This window comes from Carassius carassius, chromosome 40, assembly GCF_963082965.1.
Source record: "Carassius carassius chromosome 40, fCarCar2.1, whole genome shotgun sequence".
NCBI lineage: Eukaryota > Metazoa > Chordata > Actinopteri > Cypriniformes > Cyprinidae > Carassius > Carassius carassius.
The window spans coordinates 13,192,057-13,212,360 of record NC_081794.1 but is presented as its reverse complement, the minus strand read 5'-3'; the positions used below and the strand labels follow the sequence as shown (position 1 = coordinate 13,212,360).

The following is a 20,304-nucleotide window of genomic DNA, read 5'->3' as shown; positions in this document are numbered from 1 at the left end:
ATAGATATCTGAATGAGTATTTCATTCTAGAAAGGGAATAAATTCAGCAATGTCTGGATAATAATCAAAAGCTAAATATATTTATTGACAAAACTTGTAAATGCATACAAAAACTGAGTACACGCATCCTAACATACATTTGAATTTGCTACGATAAGGATACAATATTTAGAAAGTTTTTAGATCAGTCATCATCATCATTAAGGGTTTTTACTTTGATGTTTACACATGTAATCAGTCCATTGAATACCATGAGGATGGTTATGATATGCAGATGTCAGATGTTATGACCAGCATACTATCCAAGCACACTGTCATTGAAGGCCAAACACACCATGGCCTTCTGATGGCCACTGTACTCCCGTTTGATCTCTCCAGTCTCCACACACCACAGACGTGCAAGGTTATCTGAGGAGGCTGAAAAAATACATCAAAATGAACACAAACTCTTCACAAGATTCAATAAAATGTTTTTTTTTTTTAAGTCTGCAAACTCAGGACAACTGAGGGACTGATTCTCAACCATTACAAAAATGTTATTGATGCTCCAAGAGGCAATACATGATATTAAGAAAAAGAAAGCTAAATTCTGAACAGGACTGTTTGATTTGTATAAAGTATTATTTTATCTTGTGGAACATAAAAACAAAATTCTTACCGTAAAAAAAAAATTATTAAGCATCAATAAAATTCTGACCCATTTTACATCTGTCTTTTACAACTATCTACTAAAAATGTCATTAATAATTTGATACAATGTACTTACAAACATTTTTTTTTACATTGTACTTTTATTTGAAAAATGCCTACGTTACTAAATCTGTAATATCTGTAGAAACTAGTGCTGTCAAATCGATTAATCACATCTAAAATAAAAGTTTGTTTACATAATATACAGTGTGTGTGCTGTTTATATTTCTATTTATATATAAATACTTAAAATTTCAAATTTTTAAATATTTATACATTTTTTACATATATTTATAATATAAATAATATACTGTATAAATAAATATGTTAAATATATTTCTTGTCTATGTGTATTTATTTATATACTTATAAATATATGCAGCACACCCATATATTATGCAAACAAACTTTAATTTTGGATGTGATTAATCAATTTGATAGCACTAGTAGAAACATCTGTAATTAAAAAGCCATTAACCCACCTTTAAACCTAACCATACCTCAAAACTTTATTTTACTGTATGTGTACTTACTGTTCAGTGTACATATCCAAGACAGTACTGAGTAATAGAAGTAACTACATGGGTTAAGGTTAGGTTTAGTGGTAGGTTCAGGCCAGCATACTACCCAATTATTGTAATTACTACAATGTGTAGTAGTATGTACATGCAGAACAGGACTGTAAAGGTTACATGTATCCTACCTCAATAGCAGCAAAAGTGTTTTGCAATACAACATGAACACAATAAGTACACTGTACCAAACAATAATTATTATTTTTTGATGTAAGTAGTACAAAGTGATAGTTGGCCCATACATTTTAATTCGGTCAACATTTACTCACTTTCCACTAGTTACAAATCTGTATGAGTTTTTCTTCTTTTGAACACGAAAGAAGATCATTTGAAAAATATTGGTAAGCCACTGACTTCTATAGCATTTTGTTTTCATATTATGGAAGTCAATGGCTATTGACCGATATTCTTGAAAATATCTTCTTTTGTAGTCAACAGAAGAAAAAAACTTGACAACAACTTGAGGGTGAGCAAATGATTACAGAAACTATGCTATTGAAGACACTTCATATAATGTGGGCCCAAAGATTCTGCAATGGTCATGTAAACTTATGATCTTCTCGTATTAGTAAAACATATGGACTGTCTATGTTATGTGTGTTCACCTGTAACTATGTATTGTGAATCTCCAGAGAAGGCACAATCCCACATCCAGCCTCGGGACGTCTCTCCTGGGTTGTTACTCTTTATACTCAACTCTGTCATCAGAGAGAAGTTGGAGGTTCTCCAGATTTTACAGGTCTGGTCAGCGGAGCATGTGGCCAACAATCTAACAAAGAGTTGAAAACACTGATGCACTGATTGGTCTAATAATCGTATAATCCAAAAAATTAACTGATCTCTCCCTGTTCCTTTGTTTAGCTTTTTTTGTGAGACACTTACGTGGAGTCTGGGCTGAATTTGCAGCGTAATGAGTAGCGTTTGTGAGCAGGGATCTTGGTCTTGGGTATGAGTTGTGTCACCTCATCGCCGATTCCTCCGGCCAAATTCCAAACATAACAGTTACCCTACAATCAAAACCAAATAAACCAATTCTGATACAGTATGAATATATGCAGTACATATTAGCTCAACCTCATTAGTAGTGTGAAATACTGAATTACACTTGATTGTTATTGGTTACTGACCGAGCTGTTGACTGCAGCCATATAACTGGCATCAGGATCGATATGGACTGAATTGACGGACACATCTGGCTCTGGGATGAGCTGTTCATTGTGGTCTGTTTTTAAATCCCAAATATGGATAACGCCACTTTGGTCCCCAACAATTAATTCAGCCTAAAGCATATGTATTCAGAAAGAAAATGTAATGTACTTTTGATTGGTGTTCTTGTGAGCAGTAGTAAAGGCAGCAGTAGTAGCAGATAATAAGATATTAAAAATAAAACAATATCCAACTGACCTGATTGGGATGAAGACAAACACAATTAATAGGTGCATTGACTTGAAATATTCTTTGGCACTGTAGATTCCTTGACCTGAATGAAAAGAGTACTTTAAGAAACAGCCTTTATAGATCCAGCAGACAGCATTCGTTTGGCCCTACCTCAAGTCCCAGATGCGAGCCATGCAGTCTTCTCCACCCGTGTACATCCACCGCCCATCCTCGTGAAAGCCAACAGACGTGATGTTTTTGCTGACACCGTCGTAATTGATCACAGGGTTTGGATTATTTGAGTTTAAGTCATACATGCGTATGTGTTGATAACCTAAAACACAAGAAAAAGGTACAGTGTGGAAACTATACAGGCAGAGATGAAAGAAATACTGTTTGCATAATTTAACAGCTTGATATATAAATTAGGAGGCACATGCTTAACTTACCAGTAGCAGCAATCATGCTCCTATCAGGTGTCACTTCAAGGGAATTTACCTGCTGGTGTTTGAGTTAAGGATCTTGAAGGTATTTTTGCACCTAAACCATAAATTTGCACCATAAACTCACTAACCCTACTGCACAGGATGTACCAGCAGTTCCTTGTGAAAAAAAAAATTCAATTCAGAGTCCTTATTATGGAAATAATATACTACAAAAAAATAATGCTGTTTGCAATCAAATTAAAATGTAAAAATAAATAAAAATAGGTAGATTAGGTTCCATTTAGTTAAACTTAAGTGTGGGTTTGACCCACTTAAGTAGGACTTGAGTACATTTTTAAATCTAATTGTATAATTACTTGCATTGTCTTTGAAATATGCCCATTTATGGTAACGAAAATATATTTTCATGTAATTTCTATAAAAACAATGCATGTCAAGTATTTAAATTTGTAATTAAACATTTGTAGTAATGAAGCTGCATTATACTTAAAAATGTAGCTAAAATTATGATTACACGTGCTTTAGTATCTTAGTCATAACATCAAAATAAGTGCACTTCTTCAAAACATGAAAAATGATTATTAAATGGTCACATGATTTAGAAAGTACTTTAATGGGAAATTACATGTTACCAAAACTTCTAATATGGCATTATTACAAAGTGCACTTTTTAAAGTGTTTTAAGAAACATGACAATCATTAAGGTAGACTTAAATTGCTTTTTATTTATGTAATGTTACATTATCTGCAAGTACATTTTTTAAAATACTTTTAAGATTTGTAATACACTACAAGTGTAGATTCAGTACAATTAGAGCACTTCTTTTTGATACAGGGTAAAGGTATCTGTGTATCTTGCTCTGTGAAGGATACAGAGTCCTGGTGCTGGACGGTTCTCGTGCAGATGCCACTGTGAGCCTGCCAAAACCGGACGGTGTGATCATATCCAGCGGTGGCGAGTATCACCGGATCACTGCCCACGGTGCCTTGATTCACATTCATGACCTAAAGACAGCTTCACAGGAGGATTTCCAGACTCGTTTTAGCCGAGGCTGTTGATAACTTCATGAATGTACCTTAAAGCGTTTTTATGTTCGTGTTTCTGTAAATCGTTTATGTTGGCAATAAGATGATGGAGTCAATTGGAGTCAATTTAACGCCGTATATATACGCAAAACATTTACGTTTTGCAAACGAAAATTAAAGTACTGAGGAAAATAAATTTGCTTTTTGCAAACAAAAATGTAGAATTGCAAAACATAAATGAAACAGGGCGAAAGCAATGATTTTGCAATACATATTTTCCATGATCATATCTATTAATTTATTTGCAACGCTGCTTTTATTTTGCGTGTCAGTCTAGTTTGATCTTGCGATACCATTTTTCCTTTACGCATCACTTTTCTGCACGTCTCTCTTTGTGGCACTGTTTTGACGTGGGGGCGGAGTCAAGGGACGGGGGCGTGTACAACATGCCTCCCTGGAAGTGACGTCATCGGCCCGAGACGCAGCTCACTGATCCAGGTCCTGTCATGATGAGCAGAGGCTTGCGAGTTGATCATTTCTTTTTATTCAATAGCATTAAAACATTCATGTTTTCGTTTAATTTACTTTTTTAACAAATGTATGTGCATTAGCAGCGTTTGCTAAAGTTAAAGAAGTTGTTAACATGAACATTTATCATTTATATCTCTCGATGTGCACACTTTTATAGCATTAAAATGTGAATTGTTTAATTTGGTTAACTGCAAGTGTTTGTTTAAAATCTCTTAACTTGTGGGAGGACGTCAGCGCACAGTCGCTGGTTATGACGCAATCGTTAGCCTATTTTTTACCAAAACTGCTTCTACGGGACCATAACGTAAGATACAAGGTAATGGAGCCTTTCATACATTTTCGTGTTTCTTTAGAGATAATTTATGGACAAATGGAGTCTTTAAACGCCTCAGATGTAAACCTGAGGAAGGGTATCTGCCAGGCCAAACTCAAACATAAACAGAGGATTGAAGAACATTTCAATGCTTCAGACCCCCGGCGTATGTGGCAAGGCATACAATCTATCACAGATTACAAACCACCTAACTCTGTGCCCCCCTCCAGCTCTGCCTCCCTCCCAGACGAGCTCAATCACTTTTATGCTCGTTTTGATCAAAATAATAAGATGATCTCACTCAAAGCTGAGCATCAACCCAGTGAACTGCCTCTCACACACTCCACATCAGATGTTTACTCCACTCTGCGTAAAGTGAATGGACGGAAAGCAGCTGGCCCTGATGGAATACCTGGTCGTGTGCTTAAAGCCTGTGCGGAGCAGCTGGCTGAGGTCTTCACGGACATTTTCAATCTGTCCCTGGCCCTAACAACGGTCAAAACCTCCACCATCGTGCCTGCAGAGGTGGAAAGTAACGAATTACATTTACTCGCGTTACTGTAATTGAGTAGCTTTTTTGTGTACTAATACTTTTTAAAGTACTTTTTAAAATCTGTAATTTTACTTTTACTTAAGTATATTTTGTTTGAAGTATTGTACTTCGCTACATTTTAAAACACATTAATTACTGAGTAAAAAAAAAAAAAATAAATAAATAAATCGCTCCCTGGAAACTACGGCAGTAAATTATGGGCAGGAGGGCAAACTGGCGCTAAAATCACGAGAAAGATGCAGACGGACAAAACAGGCGTTAGTGGTGCAGACACCGCTGAAAACGAAACCCCGTCATATTCTGAAGTTGAACTCGAAGGAAATGAAGTGAACCCTGGCCATATGTATGCTCTATTATGCAGTGTAAGCTGTACTTGCCTAGGAAGACCAAACTAGCAGCTTATAAAATCTCGACAAGGCATCAACCCTTCGCAAGAAGAGGTAAGCTAAATAATTGCATCGTTGCATTGGTGGTTAAAATGAAGCTTTGACATTTTAGCAAGAGGTTTTGCACAAATTAGCCAAAAAGACAGTGGTGAGGAGTGTGCTATTTTTGTTTTAATGATGTGCGCGCGCATTTATAGTGCGTTCTTTCACTGTGTGATTCAGTCTCCTAAAATGCATTTAGAATGATCACAAAATTGAAGATATAGGGGCAGAAAATTCACATATTTATATAATTTCATATATTAAATCAAAATCACACAAAAAATGCCATCTTTTCCTCCAAAAATCATCATGAATATATACATACATATATATAACAGTTCAGTACTAGGGTGACCACCCGTCCCGCGTAGCGCGTGCGCGCACAGCGTTTGAAGCCCAATTCATGCGTCCCGCAAATTGAGACTGTGTCACGCAAAATCAATGCTTGCTCAAAAAAAGTTGATGGCTCTATATCCTCGAGCCCCAGGCAGCCAAACGAACATTACTTGACACTTCAGCACGCTACTGCGAGAACGGGAGCGAGCGAGTTTGAACGAGAGATGAAGTTTACATCTTTATTATTTCTGTTTTAACGTTTTTCCTACATTATTTATATTAAAATATGTTATGTAGGCAATAACTCCGTTTACTATTTGACTAATTTACTGAGGTGGCATCGTTGTTAACTTACAAAAATGATAATTTGGTGGATAATTGACATTTTTCCGTTAATAACAGGTAGGCTAGTGTATTCCGATGTAAAATTAACAGTCGCCTGTGGACGCTCAACAACCATCTTATCTGAGCTCAAAACGCTGCTTGAGCAAGTGTCAAGATACTAAAAGTAATAAATACATAATTATGAACGTTTATGTGTGTTTATTTTTGTTCTCAGTACGTTATTTTAATAGCAATTAATGATTATGAACATAAAGCATTACAATATATATATATATATAAATATATATTATTACTATATACTATCGATGAAACCACAAAGCTGACGCAGAGGTATGTATAACTGCAATATAAAGTAATTTTGAGTATTATTGCTATTAGTATTATTTTCTAAAATTAGGTAGATGTAATATAAAAGTACACATGGCAATGTTTTTGCAACAGCTCCAAGTATCACGCGCAGTGTAGGTTATACGTCACTGTCCGAATCCGTTCACTTATTTATTTATTCACTCCTTCCTGATATAGTGAACTCAACTGCCATACACTATATAGGGATTAGTGAATGAGTGAATTCCCTTCCCATGAGTTGTGATGTCAGACTTTTTTTTTTACTTTTCCTGTGGTGTTGAGCAACTACAATTCATTTTAATCCTATAATTTTATATTATAATTTATTTAAAGTGAATAAATTGTAATGAAAAATTAATAAAATAGCTAAAGTAAATCGTAAGTGGAAGTGCATCTGTCAATTCTGTCATGAGCATACATCAGCAATTACACATGTTTAGGGGAATAGGGCATTATTAATATACCATGTAAGGTGGTATGTGCTAGAAATGGGTAAACCACTATCAGTGAGTCTGCCCATGGGGTGTCCCACATTGTCCCTCAGAAACGTACCCCTTGTCCCCACTTGGGCTTATTAGCAGGTGGTCACCCTATTCAGTAAACATGTTAATTAAGAGACTTGCGTTTTAGACACCATATTGCCTTTTTTAGCTCTATTTCTACAACAGAAAATAATTCCAAACACAGCCACCAAAGCACAGTTTTGCGTCTCTGAGCAACGTGACAGTGTTTCGTTCCGGAATGAATCAACCGTTTAAATGATTCGGTTCAATCGCAATGACTCACTTATTAACAGAGACTTGCTGACACATACTGGCCATTTTAATTTCACATTTAAAGTATCTTTTGATTATTTTTAAAATAATTAATTTCTTATCATTTCAAATGAGTATTCAAGATTTTATGTCTTGTATATCAAAACATTATTCATGCATTTGTAATGCAGGTTAAATGCATTCTTGTCCTGCACTAAACAGTGTAATACATCTAAATGCCACTTCCAATGAATCTTCTGCATTTCCTCTGCATTAAAAGATGAGTTTGTTGATACTGATTTGCCTGGTAACAGCCCAAATGTTTTATTATTCTTAATAACTGATTCCTTTAATTAAAAACAACTAGTTTGAGATTAATAGACCTATCCCAGGGGTGTCAAACTCAGTTCCTGGAGGGTTGTAGCCCTGCAGAGTAGAGGTCTTCACATTGCACCCGAGACCCGTCGACCCCGGACCCGACCCGGGACCCGTACGGGTTCGGGTCTATATTTTAAATCATCAGCCGGGTCCGGGTCGGGTCCGAAACTATTACCTCGGGTCCCGGGTCTGTGTGTAATACCCGTGCGATCGGAATCATCGGACTCGGAGAACACCCGGCCGTGATCAAAGACTGCTTGTGTTTTTTGTAACTTGCAACTTGTAAAATTAGGAAAAGAAAAGAGTGAGCCAAAAAAAGTGATCGATCTCTCTCTCTCTCGCGCAGACTCAGAGTTAATACAAGTGCACGCACGGTATTAATGCTTAAAGACTTGACACACTCATATTTAATATATTTCAAATCAGCAACACAATCTGAGGTGAACTGTCACATTAATGTTTTCTATGTTTTCTATGACGCTCAAATTGCGTTAAAGCATTTTAGGTTGATACAGCTAGCACGCATGTGCAGTCTCGATCGCGTTTCATGTTTATATGGCAACCAGTGAGGGACACTTCGACCGCCAAACCGCGTTTTACATTTTCTCCCATTTTTATAATATTATAAATAAACCGTTTAATCTTAAAGTTTTAGTGGTCAGATTCAGACTCGATGCAGAGCAGAGAGCACAGAGATCAGATGATAGCAAATAAATAACGTCAGCAGCCATGGCATTGTACGAGCTATCGTTATTATAGTTCAAAAGGGCAAAGAGTCGAAGTTATTATGCGAGTTAACTCGAGTCAGAATGTATATGTGCACAGTAGGATTTGTCATCCGTCACCGTGACATCAAGTGGATTTTTAAGCTGAAATAATGAGTGGATTCAGCTTGGACTTGGAATAACGAGAGGAATAACATGAATAACTTTCTTGTCGGAGGATTAATGCATCACAGGCAGGTACAAGGAAGAGATACTACGCCTCTTTAAATTAGGTAAGACAAAAAGCTTTATTTTTCGCAACAGGTTTATTGACTTGTAATAGTAATTTAAGGTGGAATATGTGAACGTCGGGTCCAGTCGGGTCCAGATTTTAAATAATATACGGGTCCGGGTCGGGTCCTGGTAGGCATTTCTCGGATCTACACGGGTCCGGGTCCAGTTTTTGAAATATTAGACGGGTCCGGGTCGGTTCGGTGTACTACATTACGGGTCTCTTTCGGGTTCGGGCACGAATTTTTGGACCCGTGAAGACCTCTACTGCAGAGTTTTGTTCTAACCCTGCTCCAGCACACATATCATGTAGTTTTCAAATAAACCTAAATGATTAGATGAGCTGGATCAGGTGTGTTTAATTAGGATTAAATCTAAACTGTGCAGGACTGTGGCCCTCCAGGAACTGAGTTTGACACCCTTGGCCTGTCCCATTTTGACTCCCTCCCACTGTTAAAATGTAACTTAGTAATTTTTACTCTGAGTAAAGTTTAAATGAGCTACTTTTTACTTTTACTTGAGTAGATTTTTAGACTGGTACTTTTACTTGTACTTAAGTAAAATTTCATTAATGTAATGGTACTTTTACTTGAGTAGAATATTTTTGTACTCTTTCCACCTCTGCCTGTACCGAAGCACTCCACTGCCTCGGTCCCTAACGACTTCCGTCCTGTTGCACTCACCCCCATCATTGCCCAAGTGCTTTGAGAAACTGGTTGCATCCCACTTAAAATCCTGTCTCCCTGCTACATTAGACCCATTCCAATTTGCCTATCGCAACAATAGGTCAACAGAGGACGCCATCTCAACGGCACTTCACTCTGCCCTCACCCACCTGGACAGTCAGAACTCACATGTGAGATTGCTGTTCATAGATTTCAGTTCTGCATTTAATACGGTAATCCCCTCCAAGCTGATCTCCAAGCTCAGCCATCTTGAAATCAGCACACCCATCTGCAACTTGATTCTAGATTTTCTGACTAACAGACCTCAGTCTCTCCTCCTCCATCATCACCCTGAACACTGGAGTGCCCCAAGGCTGCGTACTTAGCCCTCTCCTGTACTCCCTATTCACCCATGACTGTGTTCCTGTTTATGGCTCCAACACCATAATCAAATTTGCAGATGACACCACGGTGGTAGGTCTGATCAAGGATGACAATGAGTCAGCCTACAGGGATGAGGTGCAGCACCTGGCTGTGTGGTGTGCCACCAACAACCTGGAACTAAACACCCAGAAGACTAAGGAGATCATTGTGGACTTCAGGCGGACTAGGAATCATGCACACACAACCATCTACATCAACGGAGCTGTAGTGGAGCGTGTGTCGAGTTTCAAGTTCTTTGGCATCCATTCATATCTCAGATGACCTCACCTGGTCCCTAAACACCTCCACCCTGGTCAAAAAGGCACAGCAGCGCCTTTACTTCTTGCGGAGCCTTAAGAAAGTTCACCTCAGTCCCAGGATCCTTGCTGAATTCTACCGCTGTACCATTGAGAGCATACTCACAAACTGCATCTCAGTATGGTACAGCAATTGCTCTGCATCTGACCGCAAAGCACTCCAGCGGGTGGTGAAAACTGCTCAACGGATCACCGGCACCCAGTTAACTTCCATCGAGAACATTTATCAGAAGCGCTGTCTGGGCAGGGCAAGAAACATCATCAAGGATGCCTCTCATCCTAACCATGGACTTTTCACCCTCCTTCCATCCGGCAGGCGTTACAGGAGCCTATGCTCTCGAACTAGTAGGCTCAGGAAGAGCTTCTTCCCCGAGGCTGTGACACTTCTGAACTCCACACCACCAATCTAACCTGCACCTGCTCTTTTACTGCACTGGTCACAGTACTTTACATACATTATTTGCACTATTCCTATTTTGCACAGACTGCACGTGGTTAAAGCTATTACACTATAAACTGTCTAAAGTTGTTACTGTACAAGCACAGTAAACTATTTCTACAAAAAATATCATTGCACTACTGTTTTTTTGCATATAATACATTGTTCAACAATACTTTTGCACACTCATCCAACTGTATTTATTACCACTGTTCATAATGTATATATAATCCTTCATTGCTCTGTTCATAATGTACATACAATCCCTACATTGCATTCATATTTATATTCTGTATATACTCTGATCAATATTGTATATAGCAACTCCACTGTACATTCTGTATATCATAGCTTTACTTACTCTGCACTTTTATGTATATAAAACACTATATTCTTCCACTTCTGGTTAGATGCTAACTGCATTTCATTAGCTCTGTACTTGTACTCTGCATAATGACAATAAAGTTGAATCTAATCTAATCTAAAGTTATTTGCTGTCAAAGTGCCAAAATGAATGGGAGTCAAATGAATGGGAGTCAATTGAATGCTAACAGCAGGTGGGGGTCCGCTAGCCAATGGTGGCGCCCAGGGGTGCTTCAAAAAAATATGAAACCCTGCCCTCCTGGCTGCGTCTCGGACCGATGACGTAACTTCCAGGGAGGCATGTTGTATACGCCCCCGTCCCTTGACTCCGCCCCCACGTCAAAACAGTGCTACAAAGAGAGACGTGCAGAAAAGTGAAGCGCAAAGGAAAAATGGACAAAATAGACTGACACGCAAAATAAAAGCAGCGTTGCAAATAAATTAATAGATATGACCATGGAAAATATGTATTGCAAAATCATTGCTTTCGCGCTGTTTCATTTATGTTTTGCAATTCTTAATTTTTGTTTGCAAAAAGCACATTTTTATACGGCGTTAAATTGACTCCATAGATAAACCTTATGATAGCATGGCATTAATGTGTTTACCGTGCTAAAATGCTTTTCTAAATCTAAAACTGGACAAGCTTGATACAAATAATACAACTTAAATTAATGTTCTTACCCGATGATGAAGATTACACTAGAAATCCGATCAGATAAATGTAAAACTATGAAAGCGCCAACGAATTGAACATTATTTATTTACGGAGATGTCAAACCTAAGCAGTGTTTCTTCCAAAACCGTCCGCACAGAAACAATTCGTGAATAAAAGGTTCCGAGGCAGCAGCACAGTGTTCAATATTTAACGTATTTATTTGTTAAAACAATTAAGAAAAATCAGTTTGATGCAAACATATATGGATACAATAATGGAAATTAATTCGTTTACAGAGATCAATTACAACACAGTGAGATCAAATGGAGAATTGGAACAATTTTTCAAATATATATATATTATTCACAATATATGCATTTGAACCAAAGTGAACTTAAAACACAAGAAGGCCTACATTCAATTTGTTTTCACATGAGGAACAATGCTGTTTTGGTTGCTGTGTTGCATCAAACCACAAAGGAGGCAAAGCTTTGCTTCACTTCAACGGGGTCAGCGAGTGCACATGACAAAATGCTTGCCCTCATTCCACTTCTGCTTCTAGTAGATGGAAAAACCTACAATTTAAAATGCAGAGTGAGTTACATGCTTAAATATTAAATTTTTAAAAATAAGAAAAAAACATGAATAACCTTTAGATAGATTTTGCATCTCTCCAGAAGAAACTGCCATTTCAGAGTCATCCTTTGAGACTCCGACAGACGCAAAAACTCTTCTGTCTGTCAACATAAATATTTGACGTTTACTCTTTGCAGAACATACAGACATCAGGACACATACAGACAGTCTTAAGTTAACTCACTTTACAGCCCAGGGTTTTCTCAGCCACTGTGCCTGCCAGGCTGCACGACTGCACAGTCCCAGTGTGATCACTGATGTCCAACAGCAGGTCAAAGCCTTCAGTGGCCTGGAGCTGTTGTCCTTGATTTGGACAGGCATCATTGGAACATGTCTGACTCTCCTCATTGATTCGAAATTTGCATTTGGCACTGGTGGAGAAGTTATTTGTTAAAACTCAGGCTTGTGAATAGTAGACCATTGCATCAAACTGTCAAAGCATTGCACACTTACCATCTCTTGCGTATGACCTTCGAGATGGAGGAATTTAGTTCCAGACTTGTGATGAATCCAAATATTATGCAGTGAAGGACCTCAGCATGTTCTTGACTTCTGGCTTTAAGCTTTTCCACAGTCAGAACATCACTAATGGAATCCACTGAGAAATAAATGGAAGGTTACAGTTTTAGTGGTAACACTTTACAATAAGATTAAATTTTAACATTAGTAAACTACATTAGATAATAAGAAAAATATTCTTTGTTAACCTTAATGTTAATTTCAGCATTTATTGATGCATTAATAAAATCAAAAGTAGTGTTATTTAACGGACCTAAGCTAATATGAACTAACAATAAAGAATTGTGTTTTTGTTGACTAATGTTAACAAAGTTTATCAAATACTGTAAAAAATTGCTTACTGTTAGTCAATGTTAGGTTAGTAATAGTTCACTGGACGCTTGAGGCTGGCTGCCAAAGGGAGTCAATCCCATAGACTCCCCATGTTAAAATGCCCAACTTAACAGCAGAAAAAAAACGTTTACAGCCTGGTTCCAAAAATAATTTTTGCTTCAAAAACGCTCTTCGGAAACCTATGGGTGACATCACGGACACTACGTCCATGTTTTTATAGTCTATGTAAAACACAAAGATTACTGTGATGTTTTCTCTCATTCTGATTGCACCTTTCACTGCAGAGGATCAATTTTGTGAGCAAGTAATGTAAGGCTATATTATGCCAAATCTGCTCAGACAAAGAAAATAACTCATCAACAGTACTTCTTGGACGGGCTGAGGCTTAGTATATTTTTATTTTTGGATGAACTACTCCTTTAACGCATTAACTAATGTTCCTGTAGCTCAATTGGTAGAGCACTGCCTTATCAAGTGCAAGGCTGGGGGTTCGATTCCCCGGGAACACATGATAGGTAAAAATTGATAGCCTGAATGCACTGTAAGTCGCTTTGGATAAAAGCGTCTGCTAAATGCATACATTTAATTTAATTTAATATTGGGACCTTATTGTAAAATGTTTCTGTATGAACTGCACTATATGTACTGCATTGTTAATGCAGAGGTCCAGATACATCACGTGACTTACATTGCACATCGTCACCTGAGAGGACGTCTTGGTCATCCAGTCCTCCAGCTTCTAGCAGTTCCCTTATACATGTGAACAGCTGGTTGGCTTCTGCTGTATCTAAAATGTAATTGAAAACAATTTAAGGATTTTAATGATAACTGTTTAAATAGAACAATAATAAAAATATTATAATTGTAAGTATTTAAACAGATTATTTTATCTAGCATATCACATCAGTACCAGGGTTGAGGGTAATGATTGTCTTTGAGGTGGCTGTTGCTGTCATACAGCTGCGAAAGCTGTCAAAAGTGATGCGGGCATCTGCAATAAACAGCACTGAGAAAAAATAGATCAAATGCATTTCAATCCTCACATCTTAGAAATTGCCAATATACAGACAAATAAACATTATTATACCTGTTTCTCTTTGTGTCAGTGTTTGTACCAGCCTAATAGTCTCTTTATCCCAGCTTGATGAAAAAAAAAATGAAATCACTCAATTTAGTGTTTGTGGTGGATATTTGTTATTTGTTGATGTATTTCATTTTTTGAATCATGCTAAATTTAACTGTACTCACCACACAAAAGGAAATGATTTCCCAGTGTCATCAAACAGCTTTATTTCTAGCCTCTGTCCTTTGCGTCCATCAGATTTGGTAAAGAATTTCTCCTCTCCAATCTAAATGATAGAATCTCAATCATTGAAAAGCATAAAAACACATTTGTACTTTTGCCCCGCAGCCACCAATGCCAAGTTGTGTGAATTTCCATGACAGTGAGGAGGGCTAGCAGTATATTGTTGGAAACTAACCGACTGCACTGCTGCTAGAATGTTAATGATGTGTCCATTCAGACTCTCTCCATTTGCAGTAATGTCTCCCAATGAATAGAAGTCCCTTGAGTCTTTAATTGGCATGTGGAATAGTGGCAGAATCCTGGCCTCTGTTTCTAAATCTGAGCATATCCTAATGCTTGAGTGAGTCTCTGTTACCAACAGCCTGTAGGTACTGAAATAAAATATATATCACTTACAAACTTGCAGTATGATGACAGAGTAATGTTTCTTTGCTGGATGTGATTTAATTTGTTTTTAAATATTATTTTTTTACCTGGGTGTTGAAGGGCAAAATCTTTCTTCCTTCTCATAGTCTTTGGTCACTACGAGGGGATTTTCAATTACAACTAAAACAGAAGATGTTTTTTTTTTTTGGCTTACAGTGTCAATTCAGTGCATTAGAAGTTAATATTAAAAGTGTGTTTGTTAAAAGTAATTGGTAAATCTAAATTACATTAATTAGATTCCTAATGACTAAATTAAATCTCACCACAATCCCCAATCCGAAAGCGACTGCTCAGTCCTTGGACGTATTCCTCATTTCCCCATGCAGACACATTGATAAAATGTTCTGGGGAATCTTTGATGGTAAAGCTGAAAGTAAACCTTTCAGAGCCAGCATCTGAAATAAAAATAAAAGACTGCCTATTATAAGCTATATAAAGAAAGAAAGAAAGAAAGAAAGAATCACATAATAGAAATAGAATGCATGAACATCTATGTAATGGTAACCAACTTTTCCGGTCTGGAAAACCTCTTGAATCAGTTTTCCCAATTATAACTCCGACCACCTTCTGGAAAATGAAAAGGCCTTATTTTTTGATGGAAAATATATTGCTTGCAGGCATTCTATTACAAGGCCAGTTTTGTTAAGAGCAATTTATCGACACAAAACTAAGCTGAGTAAAATATATTTAACCATATTTTGAGCAATTCTCCAACTGCTAATTATTTATTCAAATCAAGACACCAACATAACCAGGCACTCAAAACTACGTCTTCTGACATTTGCCTCAGGTTCTCACCGAGTGTGTGATGTTTATGTTTAGGTCACTTATTGGCACGTAGTTTCCGATTGAACCGTACATCATTTTCATACCTGAAACGACAGTGTCACAACGGACAAACGCTGTTACGTGTGATTATGACAAAATAATTCCAATTTTATGAAGCGCAAAACCAGCAAAGGAGAGTCATTAAAAAAAGCTAGTAACATTAATTCCAACCTGAAGAACTAACGCTGAGGTAAAACAGCTTCGTTGCTAATTGTTACTTTTTCTGTACCCTACTCTATATTACTCATTATAAATTAATTAAGCAATGTGTTGTTGGTTAAGCTTAACCGCCACTATAATCACCTTGGGAAATCTCGTTTACTTCCTTCAGTCAAAAGCAGCAGATGAAGCAATTTCGCGGGTCTGGAGCTTTGAAATGTGACCGTTACTACTACTACTACACCCAAAGTTGGCAATTTTGTGTGATTCTGGGTGTTTATGTATATATATATATATATATATATTATTTTATTTTTTTCTCAAAGTATCATATTTTATGTAAAATATGTTTATTTTTACGTTATATATTCAATATTTCTTATACTTCAGTAAATAAAGAATAAAAGTATACACATACATACAGACTTACAAGGAAAAGACAAAGTAGGAGACAAGAGAAATCATTTATTTAAAAAAAAAAAATTATATATATATATATATATATATATATATATATATATATATATATATATATTTATTGAATAAATAAATATATTTATTCTGCTAAATGAATAAATGTAATATATATATATATATATATATATATATATATATATATATATATATACACACATACAAACACACACACACACACTTATATTGAGTTATTGAAATTTGTATATATAAATATTAATAAAAAAAGAAAAAAAAGTAAAATGATGCCAAACAAATAAGAATAAAAAAAATTAAGTAGTATATTCCAGAAATTCAGAATTTTCAACAAATCCTGCAGTAAGACTTTAATCTAACTTTGAAGTGTATGTGTGTGTGTGTGTGTGTGCGCGCGCGCAGTGGCTGATTGGCACACACAAAAAAATGCCAAGTCATTGGCTTATTCAATTCTTTGGTTTTGTATGTGTAAATGACTGTTTTTATTCAACAAAATTAAAAATAAAAACCCACTGTGCTATAGGCTTATTCAATGCTTTGTATATGGGTGTGATAATGAGAATTGCTGTATAGGTACACCCCTTCACTTCTGTGTATAGTATGAACTACAATGTACTGGATTTATATATTTTTATTGGACAAATAAAAAAATGTTCTGAATTAAACACTTTGTTTAATCGAGTCCATTTTATTGTGTGTTCAGATGGCAAATTTATGAAAAGCAGCCAAGTCTTGTACCTCTATGGTCAAGTAAACTATTAAAAAATAAAAAATAAAGATATTTAGACCAATTTGACAATTGATTTGATTCATACTTTAATAGTGGAAACTAGACAAGACATGACTTAATAACATGCTATTTTAATGTTAAAATTATTTTTTTGTTCATAATAATAATCATCATTGTGACAGTGAACCGGGCTGTAAATTGCTTTAGGAAATTAGTGAAGGTTCACAATTATCATTTTAAATTAGCAATATCCCAGACTGGTTTTATCAGTAAGTAATTTCATTCATTCATCTTGCAAATGTTCATATCAGCTTATGCAGACTAGTAGAGCCCAACCGATATGTTTTTTTTTGGAGGCCCAACCGAAGCAGATATTTATATTAGGGAGTAAAACAAGACCTATACTGATATATTGGATGAAATTCTAGACTATATTATAGTACAGTATAGTCAAATGTTTGGACACACTTCCCATTAGTGTATCCAAACTTTTGACTGATACAGTATATAGCCTACATAAACAGAATATAAAAACAGACACACATTTTTGCAATAATAACCCAAATGTAGTGATCAAACACTTATAATCATGTGACATGGCAGGGTATTTAACAATTTAACAATAAACTTTATTATTCAAAATGAGTCTGACATCAGTGCACTCAACAGTAAACTTCACTTATTTTAAATAACACAAATAGAACAAACTATAAACAACTTTAATTAAGAAATTAAAGAAGGTAACTATGTTGGTCAGTGGTTCTCAAACCTGTCCTGGAGTACCCCCAGCCCTGTACATTTTGAATGTCTCCCTCATCTATCACACCTGATTCAATATTTGGTATTTGGACCTGAAGTGGGTGCGTCAGATATAGAGAGACATAGGCTACTGTGGCAAGCAAGCTACTGCCTAACCAACAGGTGCAGGTTCATGTAGGAAGCACAGCTTTTCCAAATGTAAACATCTAAAATAAATGATAAAAAATATTTTTTTTCACAAAATCTGTGTTGTGTATTTTCTGGAAATCAAATGAGCATGCAGAACATTAGCAAATAAATCTTTTTTTTTTTTTTTGCAGTTTAATAGCCTATTCACAGATACGGTCTATATATATGTGTGTGTGGGGTGTGTGTGTGTGTGTGTGTGAGTGTGTGTGTGTATGGACCGGTTTGTATTTATTCATCAAAAATAAGACAGATTCCATGAAATTCCATGTTATACAGTAAATTTCATTTACTGGAAATCATAGGGCCTTACTATTGTAGCAAACGAATATGATAAGCTCATTGTGAGAGTAAAAGATGGGGACATTTTTGTTATTTACTTAGCATTGAGTCTCTCAAACTATGTGACAATGTAGCATTAAAGGAACACTCCACTATTTTTGAAAACAGGCTTATTTTCCAACTCCGTTAGAGTTCAACAGTTGAGTTTTACCATTTTCGAATCCATTCAGCCGATCTCCGGGTCTGGCGGTAGCATATTTAGCTTAGTTTAGCATAGATCATTTAATCAGATTAGACCATTAGCATGGTCAAAAATGACCAAAGAGTTTCTATATTTTTCGAATAAATTTTTTTGCAATATTCCAGAAAAAAAAGTGCGCTCTGCTGGACAAACTTTTAATCTGCGTTTAATCTGTTATATGTTCTGTAAAAATTAAAAAAAAAAATAATAATAATAATATCAGCAGCATATTCGCTGATACCGATATATCGGTGACAGGCTCACATTGGCAGATAATATCGGCCTAAAGATATATCGGTCAGGCTCTACAGACTAGTATAAAAATAAAGCAACAACTTTAGTCTCTGTGGCATCCAGGAATGTCATAATATATCTGTGAACAGGGTCTCCACTTGGCGCTTTTCCTTGTCCACTTCATGAGCTGAACATCCCGTTACAACAGCAACAGCAGCTTCATCACCTCGCTTATTGTTTATCAACCTTATCTGATTGGAAAAAAGTTGGAAGTATGAATTAAAATAGTTACTTATTAATGTAAATACGAATAAAGCTATTTGATACTGTTAAAATGATACAGAAAACTACGTCTGGTGACTCACCTTTTGGGACAAACTTAAGCGAGTGACTGAATATTCAAAAACGTGATAAGCCCTCCTCCGGTCCATCATTCAGAAACTCATGGCCTAGTCCATTACCACACTTGCCACACAGAACCTGCATATATAAATGGATACGTATAAACACACAGGAACATATTTGTGGTGTCTGTAAATATGAACTAATTAAAAAACATCTGATTCTGACCTTGTAGGCTGTTAATGTCTCCATGTGTTTTGATACACTGTCCTCTCGGAGGGTTTCAGTGAAGGCAGGCCAGGGGGAGGAATGCTCATATTTGGATCTGCTAGAAAAGAGTGGATGCCCACACTGGGAGCAAACATATATACCTGCAGAGAAAAAAATGAATAAGGTAAATGTCCTTTTCGACGAGTTTGTAAAACAGACAAGTTTTTTTCTTAGCTATAGTAATATTTAAGCAGTGTTGGTTAGCGAATTTCGGTACACCAGTTCAGCCAAGTTTTATAAAGTTACATCATAATCTTCCTTCAAGGGAGCAGGTTGTGGAGAGTAAATAATGAAAAACATTACTTACCGGGTTTAAAATTATCTTTATAATACTCCTTCCCGAAAAAAGAACAAAATGACATCGTTTGGCGTAGTTCAGTAGATAACACAGACAGTGTATGTGCAGATCAAGTGCGAGGACAAGCTGAGAAACGAAATGTTCCGGTCACGTGACCCTTACACAACAGTTGACCTTTCTCTGAACGACCGTTAGGTGTCAGTGCAGATCAACCAAACACTCCTGTCAACGTGGACAACGCTTTATATCTGAATGAATGAAGGAGCTTTAATAAATGGATTCGTTTAAAATATGAATTATATACATTAAGAATACATTTATTTCATGGTAGGCTAAATAATGAA

General features: G+C 36.3%; 3 protein-coding genes across 4 annotated transcripts; all 3 read right to left on the bottom strand.

Annotated features, from left to right (window-relative positions):
- Positions 1-58: 58 nt before the first annotated feature.
- On the bottom strand, positions 59-12,070 carry mlst8 (MTOR associated protein, LST8 homolog (S. cerevisiae)). Its single transcript, XM_059532057.1, has 9 exons — positions 11,988-12,070; positions 3,962-4,103; positions 3,092-3,143; positions 2,814-2,976; positions 2,670-2,745; positions 2,393-2,545; positions 2,148-2,272; positions 1,871-2,034; positions 59-417 (listed from the first exon to the last, which is right to left on the bottom strand). Exons 2-9 carry the CDS (start codon positions 4,088-4,090, stop codon positions 299-301), a joined length of 981 nt encoding a protein of 326 aa, XP_059388040.1. The 5' UTR covers positions 4,091-4,103; positions 11,988-12,070; the 3' UTR covers positions 59-298.
- An 89-nt stretch (positions 12,071-12,159) lies between these two features.
- meiob (meiosis specific with OB-fold) lies at positions 12,160-16,422 on the bottom strand. Of its 2 annotated transcripts, none has more exons than XM_059533003.1 (14): positions 16,313-16,422; positions 15,980-16,053; positions 15,691-15,748; positions 15,445-15,576; positions 15,229-15,301; positions 14,931-15,126; positions 14,698-14,798; positions 14,537-14,589; positions 14,360-14,455; positions 14,138-14,236; positions 13,051-13,195; positions 12,782-12,968; positions 12,612-12,698; positions 12,160-12,536 (listed from the first exon to the last, which is right to left on the bottom strand). In XM_059533003.1, exons 2-14 carry the CDS (start codon positions 16,049-16,051, stop codon positions 12,429-12,431), a joined length of 1,407 nt encoding a protein of 468 aa, XP_059388986.1. In that variant the 5' UTR covers positions 16,052-16,053; positions 16,313-16,422; the 3' UTR covers positions 12,160-12,428. The 2 variants fall into 2 exon arrangements, with proteins under 2 accessions (XP_059388986.1, XP_059388987.1); XM_059533004.1 differs by lacking the exon at positions 16,313-16,422 and adding an exon at positions 16,181-16,203.
- A 2,135-nt stretch (positions 16,423-18,557) lies between these two features.
- Positions 18,558-20,141, bottom strand: msrb1b (methionine sulfoxide reductase B1b). The gene is made up of 5 exons (XM_059533002.1): positions 19,970-20,141; positions 19,621-19,763; positions 19,416-19,530; positions 19,081-19,301; positions 18,558-18,999 (listed from the first exon to the last, which is right to left on the bottom strand). Exons 1-4 carry the CDS (start codon positions 20,022-20,024, stop codon positions 19,282-19,284), a joined length of 333 nt encoding a protein of 110 aa, XP_059388985.1. The 5' UTR covers positions 20,025-20,141; the 3' UTR covers positions 18,558-18,999; positions 19,081-19,281.
- Positions 20,142-20,304: the final 163 nt, after the last annotated feature.

Bases quoted from the DNA above. Each gene is read 5' to 3' on its own strand.
- meiob (XM_059533003.1), bottom strand. From the start codon at position 16,051: ATGAAAATGATGTACGGTTCAATCGGAAACTACGTGCCAATAAGTGAC. The intron at 15,749-15,979 runs GTGAGAACCTGA...TTCATTTTCCAG, and splicing joins ACATAAACATCACACACTCG to AAGGTGGTCGGAGTTATAAT. The intron at 13,196-14,137 runs GTAAGTCACGTG...TTTATTTCTCAG, and splicing joins CTCAGGTGACGATGTGCAAT to TGGATTCCATTAGTGATGTT.
- mlst8 (XM_059532057.1), bottom strand. From the start codon at position 4,090: ATGAATGTGAATCAAGGCACCGTGGGCAGTGATCCGGTGATACTCGCC. The intron at 2,273-2,392 runs GTCAGTAACCAA...TTTTGATTGTAG, and splicing joins TGGCTGCAGTCAACAGCTCG to GGTAACTGTTATGTTTGGAA. The intron at 418-1,870 runs GTGAACACACAT...GTATTTTTTCAG, and splicing joins TTCACAATACATAGTTACAG to CCTCCTCAGATAACCTTGCA.